The following is an 11,777-nucleotide window of genomic DNA, read 5'->3' as shown; positions in this document are numbered from 1 at the left end:
AGACCTTCCTTGAGAAGGATGACAAGCGGAAAGGACAGTGGTACAGGACAGCTATGTCACCCGTCCGTCCTTGTATCGAGTATGCGGCACGCTGATGCGAATCCGACTTCTCAGGGCAACCGCTCACCCTACAGTAGATTGTGCGCGGGATGGATGATGGGAAACGAGACGATTGCAGAAAAAGAAAGTGATGCATGGATGATGAGACTTGCAAAGACAATGCGCAGAGTGGCTGAGCGTGTAGGGTGGTATTACATTTTGCGGGGGTTGAAACAGTCTTTTCGACACGGATGGAGTTGACGTACGGACCTGCGCGCTATGAGACGGCGGTCATTCGTGGTGAGCCATTCAAGTGGTGCAAGGCCGGACGGCCAAAAGCAACGAAGTCATGAGGCAGAAAATGGTCGGGCGGGACCTCCGTGCGCTGTTTATTGATGACAGGCTCAAACGTTGTTGGTAAATTTTCCTTGTCGTCTTCTGATAGGAAAGAGTTCGAGAAGGGTTCGGGGGAGAATGATGAGGGACTCGTTGGAGTGAGAGGGAAATCATCAGATAAATCAGAGACAGATGTCGTGGCGCTCATAGGTGTGCTGGCACCGGACACTGATGGGCGAGTGGGCGTCATCGGAAGAGTAATGAAGGACTGCCGGACGAACCGCCCACCCTGGAGGTAGTACTGTACAACGAATGTTGCCGCCTTGGAGTAAAAGGCATAGGAGTACTTTTTTACCAGCGTCTCCGAAAGGTCGTTGACATGCTTAGCCAAGCGATTATCGAGACAATCGACGATTTCCAAACATTCCTCCGTTTCCTCAAAGATGCGGCGTGGTTTGCCGCACAGGAAGAGAGCTAGCGTGAGTGCGCCAAGTGCTATCGAGGAGGGAGGGTATTTAATGAACTCTCGGTGAAACAGAGTGATTTCCATCAGGAAACGTGCAACATGTTGAACCTTTTCTTCCTCGACAGATGGCTCACAACACATTAGTCTGAGCCATGCTTCTGCAGTCGGATGGCCTAGCGTCCACTGAATGGTCTGGAGTACATGGCCTTCCATCTGAATGAAAGCGGACTCGTCATACGTGTCACGACAAATCTGTGCAAGCTCTTGAACCGTCGGAACGCGTTCCTTTGCATCCTCGAACTTGGCAGCAATCCATAGCGCCGCGCAGCCTACGAGCTGGTAGTGCTTGATGTAAACTATTCGCCGAGAGACATAACGGTCCACAATATTGAGAGTGAGATATAACGTCTCAGGTCGAAGTCGGAAGGTGAAGTGAATCTCAACGAGAAAATCGACGAGACATGGGCGCATGTGCCATCGGATCTCGGGTTGCTGATCCATCGACTGTGAGGATGACATGGTATATCGCTATACCAAAAGGATTAAGCCGCCAGTAAGCCAGTAATAGAAGTCGCACAAACCTCCATCTCATGCATGTAGAAACGAATATCTTCCCGGTATTCCTCCTCCAGGAAAATGCCTTGCCTGCGAAGAGCGGTGATTTGAGCTTGACGTTGTCGCTGCTGCAACAGTGACGCCTTTGCAGAATAAGGTGTTCGGCGGGTTACAGGAGGAGGACCGAGAGGGGATGTCTTGTGATGCTTCGATATACCTGAAGGTGATGGCCGTTTCTTGGGGTACGCAGCATTTCGAGAACTCCGATAAGAAGTCGTAGAAATATCTTTCATAACTGAAGAAGCGGCGGGCGAGATCGATCTAGGAAAGCGTATGACCGATAGTGGGCTTGAGGGGGGTAATTGAGCGAAGAGAGGAGTAGATTCTGCATCAGCAATGATGTTATTAAATGAGGCGGGAGAAGACATGATTAAATGAGCGAGCGCCTCGAGCGCTCGCAGGATGAAGGGAGAGAAATGGCAACAACCACATAACGGCTGAACACCGCGTGTTTGTTTATTGCCAATGAAAGGCATTCATTCTGTCACGGCATGCCGACGTCTAGGGAATGACATTTGGAATGCACGGTCTCACGATGTGATACCACTTAAGATAAGCGAAATCTGGAAAGAGCAGACTCACCAGAGTCAGAAACTGATCATGCGAGGGCGAACAACAAAAGGTTGTCGTGATGGCGGTGAAGAGTGGCGTGTGGGGACTAGATATGAACAAGTCGTGGTCAGCGTTGATGGTCGTAAAGAGTAAAGATAGGGAGATCAAGAGAGGGTTGGAGGACGACAGGTACTACAAAAAAGACTCGTTGAAGAGCAGAAAAAAGTCTCCTTGAAGAGAAGACTACGTTGATTGAAGAAGAAGAGAGTGAGGACACTCAAAAAGAGTATAAGATGCAAACGGCAGAATCGGCTCGTCAAGTAGTTTGAAATTAAAAAGGAAATTCAAAGAAAAAAAAAAGACCACTTTCATGTGAACTTCTGTGAAAGGTCCAAAATCATGCAAAAATATACCATGGCAGCAACGACAACGACAAGAAATATTCAAGCAAGGGGAATCAGACAGTTAACCCTAGTCTCCTTGGCATCTGACTATACCCGTCAGATGTTCCTCAACCCTGTCCCAAAGGCCCTAGATGAGCGCTCAGGCTCTGCAACGACCTCGGGCGAGATCTCAATATCCCCGCAACAAGGGACAGGCGCATATTCCCACGACCCCACGTTTTACAGCGACCAAAAGAATGACATCAATCAATAATAAGCCTCACCTCGAATACACTTGTTTGACCGGGTCTTGCTTGTTAATATATGCTGTCAACAGCCGTTAGCTTGGTCTGCGCTGTCAGGGCCATAGTAAGGTACGCACTTGTGAACAATGTTGACCGACACCGGTGTGCTGGCTATCACATCTCATATCAGTCACAATCGATGGTATCGGATGCGCGGATAGCTTACAAGCGGCCTCGGGAGATGTGACCGACAAAGAAAATTGGTGTGGGGGAACGATTAGGGCAAATTATTCAGGCAAAAAAGTAGTGCTGTCAGGGAACTTGTTGAAAGAATGGGAGGGACGACCGGACAAAGGAAAGACTGAGTGAGTTGTTTGTTTCTAGTAGAGTAAAGGCAGAGCAACGACTATAAAGAGTCGCTCGAAGCTAATCGAGCGTCACGGGCACAAGAGCGGATGTGGCTTTGTACTCGTAAACTGGCTTGCGCCGGGGAGGAACGGGATTGAGAGATAGTTGCAGGAATGAATGTAATCCTACAAATTTTCAATCGCGGAAGGAGGTAATTGTCGAGTGCAATGCAGAGAAGGCGTGTACCGCTTAACCCTTTGTCAAAGCAATCAGTATGTATTATTATTTCTTACACTTGTGATTCTCGCGGCAATAATAATTCAGTTCAGACATAGTCAGTTCTGATTTGGCAGTATCAAGTCCACGTTGTCTGCCTGCAGGCATAGGTTTATGTAAGTTCGATATCATTCTTCTCTGCGGCTTAGTCTCTCTGGTCGACTTCCCATCAGAGTCTCGATAGTTGTCCCAATTTCCCGTATAGATACCTTATGAGTTCGGCTACTAGTGTGTCGCCTCTCCAAGCACCCAAACTCCCACAGCGTACCTCCCATCAGTCACCTCTTATCGAGTGTCTAATGATGCCATCGGTCCATATAGGTCCATCGATCATCGAAGGGGGCAGCGTCCCTATCGGATGACCCTAATGTTATCCGAATCAAGTGATTTCTACAGTAACAGTTTGAGCGGCCCACTAGCAGAATGCCACATCAGTGGGAGGGGACCGAGTAGAAGACCGACGTTGACACTCAGCGCGCATCCATAGTATGAGCAGTCAGGACCCATCACCCCTTATCACCTTAGATTGACTAAAATACATGTCATCATGCCATGAGTGCTTCAAGACCGTGACAGTCTGAAACTTGATTCAGCAATATTCCCTTTTAACCCTTCGTCCTTATATACGTATTCATCAGATAGATAAAGTTACTAGTTAAATATCATTCAAAGACCTTGCAGTGAGGATCGATATGATTCGGAGATAGAGTGTTTTTTGCGCCAACCTCTCAGGATCCCAAGCCACCAGCTAGTTTTATGTCCACGGCGATCCGACTTGTGAAAGGAGCCGTAAGGAGCGCGGCGCCGCCTGTCATTGATCTCGTGGTTACCACGGAATTTTCAGACATAGATTATGGAACACTACAAACAAGCTCCAAATGTTTTAAAGTTTGAAGTGCACGCCGTCAAGGAATCTGCGATTGATGTTCGCAGTCGCAAGAATCATTATCCTCGTAAAGCATTTTGCCAAGGACTCCTTGCACAGCAGTTACAGAAGCTCAGAACCAGTGCGGCGCGAGCGTCGAGAGATCCATAAGTTACGTAGACAGTACATATGTCCTTCTTTATGCAGTTAGTAAACCTATGAGCATAGTCCTTCCATTCATTTCTACAGGCCAAATGTAGAACGCCGCGAGAACCCATGAGTATTTGCGTCACAGGTCCATCGCCCATCGTAATGATGGTGGCGTTTGAAATACTCACGTTCAAGAGGATCAGACCACAAGTCAGGTAGTAGAGCTCAATATTATGAACCGCTATTAATACACTGTCCGTTGAGCGGTTGACGTGGCCAACTCTTCAATGATTCACCAGGTCCCAGACGCGGATTGAACAGCCATCCGTCGGAGAAGTGCAGCCAAGCCCAAAATGGTCAATAATATACGCTTGCGAAGAATCAGAATGAAACATGATAGACGGACAGTATGAGCACAACTGTTAAACTAACGAGAGAAAATTATCAGGTGAGTCCGAGAGTGAACGAAAATGTTGGACGAGGATAAGAGACCGTAAGTAGCCCGTGAAAACTCTCACTCCCTTCTTCCTCCGCTCATCAAGAGCGCCATGAGATCGTGGGCGGGTTGGTTGGTTGGGCCAGGCGGGCCCTGCTGTTGATAATGGAGAGGAAGCATGTGTGGAGGGATTTGTTGTTGCTGCTGCTGCCTCATGGAGAGCATAGGAGGCTGGATCTGAGGACCCTGTTGTCCAAAACCTCCGTTAGGACCACGAAGACTACCTGGCATACCATTAGCACCATTTAACCCCAGAAGCTGGGCTTGCGCAGGGTTAAGACCTCCAGGGTGCATCAAGCCTTGCATGGTATTGTGTCCGTGCAGCTGATGGGTTCCTCCGGGGTGAGGCACACGCAGAGGAGCGCCGTTGAAGCCAACACCTCCCGGAGGGAAGTTGTTAAACTGCTGTTGGAGGGCGGCATTACCATGCACCGGACCGTGTAGGCCACCAGGGATAGTCATTGCCGAATTCAAGAATTGAGCAGGCTCATGAGGCGGTCGCCCACCTAAATTAGCCAAACCAGGCGGCAAGCGTTGAGCTGAAGGCTGCAAGGGATTCGGTGAAGGGCCACCACGGAATTGGGATGATTGGAGAGGTATGCCTCCATTGCGGTTCATGTTCGCCTGGTGCAATCCTTGGTACATTTGAGGAGGACCACGTTGACCACCAAACTGCATAGAGTCATCGATGTCAGAGAGCATGGCGCCGTTTTGCCTGTTCCTAGGAGGGGCAGCGGAGCGTAAACCGGGCACCATGCCATCTGGGACAAAATTCCTGTCGTCAAGACGGCTATCATACAATGAGTCCAGGCGGGTGTGGCCAGGATAGTGCTGGGAATGACCGAGTTGGTTTTGAAGATGGTGAAGGTTGGAGGGATGATTGAAATGTGCAGTATCTGAAGCCAACACTTCTGGTAGTATATGAGGCCTCTGACCCTAAAATTGATATCAGTGCCGATAACAAGTAGACGGGGATACGACCTACATGTGCTGAGTTGCTCAACATGGCAAATATATCTTCCATAGCTCTGGCATCCGGATTGCCGGTTAGTATTCCATTGTATCCACTGAGCTCGCCTCTCTGAGCTGGTGTTGGGCCACCCATTGGAGCCTTTCCCATTCCTGGTTGAGAATCTCTCCCTTTCCCGTCAAAGAACTTCGCAAACCGGCTGCCTTTCGCAGCTGCGACTCCAGAGTTCAATTGCTCGTACGGAACAGAGTGGCTAGGCAAGGGCCCGCTAATGGGTACATCAACTTGTTCGAGGCTCATATGTCCAAAGGCATTGCGATCTCCAGGTGCAACAGAAGCTCGACGGAACGCATCCAAAGGCGACATTCCAAGTCCTTCCCGAGTTTCCTCAAACGGCGAGAAGCCTCGAGTTGCTCTCACAGCGTCCAAATTGTCGTTATGATGTGCAGTTGACAAAGGTCCATTTGATGGGATGGTTGAGTTAGTTGCTGGCGTGCCATTCTTCGACAAAGACACGGGGGAATGCGAACCTGTGTACGAGGGAGGGGTGTGCCCTACAGACCCCTGAGGAGTTTTGGAGGCAAAAGAAAGAAGACGACAACCTGGCGGAGGAGCAGCGTGAGGAGCTGATGGGACAGCGGGACTGGGCGCTTCGATAGACGGCTTTGGCAAAGCTTGAGGTGCCGGTAAATCAGCAGAGACAGGCTTGGGGAAGAAGCGAGAACCTCCTAGTTTTTCTTTGTCGATATCGGATTCGTGGGCACCTGTTGGTACTCCAGGTGCAACGGAGGACGTTGGGGACGATAACATAGACAGGAGTACACGAGAACCATCGTGAGGAGCTGGCTCAGTCTGTGGTGGAGGTGGAGAAGCAGACAATTGCGAAGAAATTGGCTGAGGTGGAAGATAAGTGCGGTGCACCGCAGTTGCTTCAGTCGATGACAGGTCTATCCGAGTATTAGCACATCGAGCCTGCCCGAGAGAAAGAATTGACTTGCCGTTCGTAGGAGTTGAGTCCTTGGTCTCTGAAGATGTGTCTGCAAGTAACGATGGACCCGCAAGAGGAGACTGATCAGCTTTCTTCTTTTGTTCTTCCCTTTTCATCATCAGCTTGAAGAGCTGAATTTCGTCCAGGTGGGGTTCGGACGTATTCGTCTTCCCTTCAAAGTCACCAGAATGATCATCGTCTTGCGCACTAGTACCTTGCTCCTTCTGCTCTCTCTCCTTGATCTCTCGCTTGAACGCCTGTATGCCATCTAGGTCTCCGGGGGCACGGCCTAAACCGTTGCTGCCAGAAGAAGGGATGTATGTGTCCATCCATGCAGGCTCCTTCTCTCTTTCTTTCTCACGTTCTCTGTCACGATCCTTGCGATCGTCCCTGTCCTTCGCCTCGTCGGGTTTTCTCTCGCGACCAGCCACTCGCTTGCTTCGACCATCACGGTCATCGGCGGGAGCCCATCGACGATCCTGACGATCGCTAGCGTCCCACGCGGCAGGGCGGTCGCGTACCCGGTCCTTGTCTCGTTCGCGGTCCCGCTGTTCACGGTCCCGTCTCGCTGCCATACGCTCATCACGCTTTCCGTCGTCCCTCCAGCGGCGAGGATCGTCCACCTCAGATTCTCGATCCAAGTCACGGTCATCCTTGTCTTTTCGGTATCCCGCTGCCTCTTTTTGATGGTCATCACGGTCACCTCTGCGATCACGATCCCTGTCATCCCGATCACGTCTCGATGGTGAAACATCTCGTCGTTGGCGGGAAGAATCACGGACCCTCGAGCGAGGTCGGTCACGCTCGTCTCGATCGCGCCGAGGATTATCAGAACCTAGAGGAACGATGAGCGGTCATTATATAGGAACAGAAAATTCAGTCCTACGTTCACGGCCTGTACGAGTTGATTCTATTCCACGACTTAGTAATATGAGATATATGTGAGGTAGGGGACGTACCACGTCTCCAATCTTCGCTGGTCTCACCATCTTTCTTTTTGGAAGGTTCTCGGGAGTCCAGCTGGCGATTATTCGGAGCTTGCTGCGACTGGGACGCTATTCGAGAGGATGTGCCACCAAGGTGAGGGGCTAGGTCCCTGTCCTTTCCTCGAAGCTGCTGCATGGAAGAAAGAGCACGACGGTCACGGTCATACTTGTCCGACAACTTGGACAACATATGAGCGCCCTGGCGCGCAACAGCTTGGACCACTCACATTCCGTAGTCTTTCTTGGCCATCTTTAACCCGGGAATCACGTTCTTGTTCTCTGTCCGTTTCTCTGTCTCTGTCTCGGTCAGTTGCACGAATGGACTGGTGCTTGAAGTTGCCCATTTGCGAGGGCTGCGTGATGGCAGCCCCACGAAAGGAAGGCCGGGCGGCGCCTTCTAATGACACTGATCAGACCCGGTCTCAAGAGAAGGTAATCAAGATGCTTACCCCCGTCCTCTGCATCTCTACGAAAGCTGTAATGACGTTAGGTAGGTCTAAATGGTGGTATTAGCAGACCTCACCGTCGGTCACGAGCATTGGGCTGAGGAAGTGCTTCTGAGTCCTTTTTAAGATTGCCTTGGTCGCTTTCGGTTCTTGAGAGGTAGAATAAGCCACAAACTCGAGGAGTAGGACATGGCACGAACCCAAACCAATCCTTCAAAGCCGGCATGCCAGTCGGAGTACAGACCAAGGGAGATTTATGAAGGAGCAGTAGATGAAGTCGGGAATACATAACAAAGGGTCGACCATGGATATCATTTTTGTCTTTATTAAGACCGTCAGTAACGGATTCTGGTGATTGAGAAGATGAATTGTCTGGTCGGAGAGAAACTTTGGCCATAGCGTTAGATAAGTTGTCAATAACACCATCCTCTGGAGAGACAACATCATGAACAGCGACCTGGTTCTCTACACCAGACATTGTGGTGTGAATGAAATGTTGAATAAACTTGTGAGAGAAGTAAAATGTCGCCCCAATAGCAATGCCAGCAACGCGGACTTGAAGAGCGGAAAAGCAAAACAGAGCAATTCTAATTCTAGCCACAATTTCTTGTTTGTAGCATTCAAGAGCGCACATGCCAGATTTTGGTCTCAAGTATTTCATTTTGCAGCAGAGAGTTATACACCTGTATCGTCATGCTATAAGAGCGTCCAAATGTGCGCTGTTGTATTCTCTAAAAAAATTACTACAGTTCATCACCATCATCAGACATACCCGACCCACAGGCAAGGTCGGAGACCATCGCCTGGTTTCGCAGTGAAATCGAACGCAATAAATGGCTGACGGACGTGGTGAGTTGGTCTTATTCTTCGTGATTACGCCTCTGGCGCTCATCGTAGGTTAGGTTGTCATAGAGGAAAAAATCAATATGGCTCGTCGAGAAATTCGGCAAATACTTCCAACATCACAGCCTCAGGCCCTATAGGTGATACCATCGTCACCAGAGCTGTTGGGATGGCGAGGCTCTTAGAGTTTTCAAAGACGCAGAAGTTTCTTCGTCGCAAGCAGGATCATGCACACACGATGACGATTACAGTCAGGACAAGGATCAGATGGGAACTGTCCGCACTCTTCTCATCCATCTGGATGGGTGTCGAACGATTTGAAAATACCACATCCTCGTCGCAAATCACACAATGAAGGTGTATTTCCTATCAACCCTCATTCATATCGTGACAAGGGGCGAACATTAACAGTAGCGCGATACTGATAAAAGGACAGCTCACCCCACTATGCAAAATTGCGTTGCTGTTTGAACAGGCCTTTCTATCTTCAGTTTGTGGTAAGGTTCTGTCTCGCATATCATGCAACCTGATTGACTTCAACCCAAGAATATATGAAGATAAGTATAAACGATATCCATTCCTCTTGTTTGTTCACTCAGGACGTCCTATGAAAATGTTACTAAAAGTCCCTTCAAGTTCGCAGTTTGGGGTCCAAGCTTCGCACCGTTATGACTGGGACTCAGATTGAAATTTGGTATCCATCTTGCAGTCGATGAACCAGACATAGCTTTAACGGCGTGGGTTCTCGAAAAAAAAGTGCCCGTAGCAGGATAATCTCTTTACAGCGACGACCACTCCCCCAGGGTGCCGGTCACCGCTAGGAACGAGTTGAGCCTTCATCATTGAGTTGTCATATTTGGACCTTGCTGAGCTGTGTGCAGCAGGGAGGAGCAACGCGATACAGTTTCTTGCGATCTTGATGTGTTGGGTGTGCGGTAGTTCTCTTTGAATGGGATGATCGTGACTAAGGCTGGGATCTTATCTGACCTTTAATCAGGAACAAAGAAAGATATTAGTGGGATATCGCAGGTAAGGGTTTAAGCCCGTATTTCGTACCTGCATAATTCCCTAATATTCCCTAGACCCCAGTAAGTCCTGGTGCTCTGGGCACACTTCCTTCACTGTGCATCGAAACAGTCGAAGGTGCTAGTCAGATACTGGAACAGCTTGCGGTTGTCCCTTGCGATGGCCACGGTTATCTAGAGCGGATCTAACAGCGTCAAAATGATATCAGCACTCAGGAGGCCCACAGGGACAATTTATTGGACAAAAACTGCATGTTCAGCATGAACTCCAAGCTTACTAGCCGAGAGATCTACTTGTGTCGATTGTTCGAGGCTCCCATCTCCCTTCGACTTGATGTGTGCTGGGGCCTGGGCGAGATCTTTCAGAAGTCTCAGAATATATGTCGGGTTCTGTTTAGCCACCCTTTCCAGTGTCGAGCGTCTTCTTCATGTCAACGCGTGACGGCGAGCTCGTACCGTCCTATGTTTTGACATCCGTCATACTCTATGACTACTTGCATGATCTGGGTAATCTGCGTCTTGTACGATCCATTCGAACTCAATCATGCCTAGATACATATTCTTGGAGGGTATCACGACTGCAGGTGTATGAGAAACTAGGATTTCTTTAGGCAGGCTAAGAAAGGCGCAAGCATTTGCATTTGGCGATCCTTTCTGGAGGTTATTCAAACTGCTCATGCAGTCCAGTGACATGTCTACCTACTGGCTCATCTAAGTGCGGATAACTTGTACGAAATATGCACCAGCCGAGAGCAACCCAAGCTTGAGAAAAGACAGACCGAATTAGTACTATGACGATTGAGGGCAGTATAGTTCACATATAATGTGTTAATATACCATGTCAGGATCAATATCACGACGTACTTTTCAGAATCCAGACGCGCTTCGAACGCAGGTAAGCTAGAGTACTATCATTCTCTGGGATATCAAAACTTTCAGCAAAACTTTTGTGGCTCCTCAACCTCATCAAATTATCTTTGGAAATTTTGGCCATCATAGATTCGTATCTCCTTTACAAGTATCGGATTTTTAGTGATTTTTAGGATGATGTAGTGCAGCGTCGGAGCAAAAAATTCTATACATGGAGTGGAACCGCACAAGGGATGAGTTGGGCCGCAGAGTGCCTTCGGCCCTTGAAGACTGTTCGGTGTCGATCTAAGCTTGGTTGCGCAGAACTAAAGGACGTTAAAAAGGTGAGAAATATTTCAGGGTGTCTCCACTTACTAAGAATTACCGAGTCTCCGCTGACCGATCACAATCATCACCCTGCCGCGATAGTACATATGAATATATCACTCACCGCAAGAACATTTTGCTGATAAACCGATCCTTGTTGACTGGCTTCTTGTTCTTACCCTTTGGGACTTCGGTCCACATCTGCATCGTAGTTCAGTACGACCTCTGCTAGTGATGAACTAGAACAGACCTCTTTGACGTTTTCAAGTACCTGCAGCACGTCAACTTTAGAGCTTGCAGGCAATAATAAAGCATGACGCACCATGTTACTGTGGCGATCAAAGGCCTTTACACGAGCGAGAAGCTTTTTGTTATTTCGCAAAGAAATGAGGACTTGGGCATGGTTGCGGACTGCCTGTTGCAGAACTGAAAGGGGCCCCTGGCTGATTTCGTGCTCCTCTAGCTGGCGCAGCTGAGCCTCGTCGAGTTCTGATTTTGGTACATGCACGTATTGACTGCAAAGTTATTAGCCAACATCTAGATGCCTTCAGCCTTGTCACCTACCTCATGAT

General features: G+C 49.0%; 4 protein-coding genes across 4 annotated transcripts; 1 reads left to right on the top strand and 3 right to left on the bottom strand.

The window, feature by feature from the left end:
- Nucleotides 1-316: 316 nt before the first annotated feature.
- Nucleotides 317-1,689, bottom strand: BJ212DRAFT_1444097 (cyclin-like protein; the record flags this gene model as incomplete). Its single annotated transcript, XM_041337916.1, has 2 exons — nt 317-1,369; nt 1,423-1,689. The coding sequence occupies 2 exons, from the start codon at nt 1,687-1,689 to the stop codon at nt 317-319; spliced, it is 1,320 nt and encodes a 439-aa protein (XP_041199387.1).
- A 2,726-nt stretch (nt 1,690-4,415) lies between these two features.
- On the bottom strand, nt 4,416-8,769 carry BJ212DRAFT_1318200 (uncharacterized protein). The gene is made up of 9 exons (XM_041334302.1): nt 8,362-8,769; nt 8,239-8,310; nt 8,165-8,190; nt 7,943-8,112; nt 7,689-7,893; nt 7,616-7,639; nt 6,740-7,564; nt 5,757-6,688; nt 4,416-5,707 (listed from the first exon to the last, which is right to left on the bottom strand). The coding sequence occupies exons 1-9, from the start codon at nt 8,637-8,639 to the stop codon at nt 4,790-4,792; spliced, it is 3,450 nt and encodes a 1,149-aa protein (XP_041199386.1). The 5' UTR covers nt 8,640-8,769; the 3' UTR covers nt 4,416-4,789.
- Nucleotides 8,763-9,501, top strand: BJ212DRAFT_1318197 (uncharacterized protein). Its single transcript, XM_041334301.1, has 4 exons — nt 8,763-8,875; nt 8,928-9,010; nt 9,064-9,357; nt 9,416-9,501. The coding sequence occupies exons 1-3, from the start codon at nt 8,794-8,796 to the stop codon at nt 9,142-9,144; spliced, it is 246 nt and encodes an 81-aa protein (XP_041199385.1). The 5' UTR covers nt 8,763-8,793; the 3' UTR covers nt 9,145-9,357; nt 9,416-9,501.
- A 1,683-nt stretch (nt 9,502-11,184) lies between these two features.
- BJ212DRAFT_1475468 (uncharacterized protein) lies at nt 11,185-11,774 on the bottom strand (the record flags this gene model as incomplete). Its single annotated transcript, XM_041339235.1, has 6 exons — nt 11,185-11,204; nt 11,254-11,273; nt 11,330-11,406; nt 11,456-11,476; nt 11,528-11,720; nt 11,770-11,774. 6 exons carry the CDS (start codon nt 11,772-11,774, stop codon nt 11,185-11,187), a joined length of 336 nt encoding a protein of 111 aa, XP_041199384.1.
- Nucleotides 11,775-11,777: the final 3 nt, after the last annotated feature.

Source organism: Suillus subaureus (assembly GCF_016647635.1).
Source record: "Suillus subaureus strain MN1 chromosome Unknown BJ212scaffold_2, whole genome shotgun sequence".
NCBI lineage: Eukaryota > Fungi > Basidiomycota > Agaricomycetes > Boletales > Suillaceae > Suillus > Suillus subaureus.
This window is presented reverse-complemented; position numbering and strand designations above follow the sequence as displayed.

Coding starts and splice junctions, on each gene's coding strand:
- BJ212DRAFT_1318200 (XM_041334302.1), bottom strand. CDS start 8,639: ATGTCTGGTGTAGAGAACCAGGTCGCTGTTCATGATGTTGTCTCTCCA. Junction 7,894..7,942: donor GCCAAGAAAGACTACGGAAT/GTGAGTGGTCCA, acceptor ATGTTGTCCAAG/TTGTCGGACAAGTATGACCG. Junction 7,640..7,688: donor CAGCGAAGATTGGAGACGTG/GTACGTCCCCTA, acceptor GTCGTGGAATAG/AATCAACTCGTACAGGCCGT.
- BJ212DRAFT_1318197 (XM_041334301.1), top strand. CDS start 8,794: ATGCCAGATTTTGGTCTCAAGTATTTCATTTTGCAGCAGAGAGTTATA. Junction 8,876..8,927: donor TGCTATAAGAGCGTCCAAAT/GTGCGCTGTTGT, acceptor CACCATCATCAG/ACATACCCGACCCACAGGCA. Junction 9,011..9,063: donor ATAAATGGCTGACGGACGTG/GTGAGTTGGTCT, acceptor ATCGTAGGTTAG/GTTGTCATAGAGGAAAAAAT.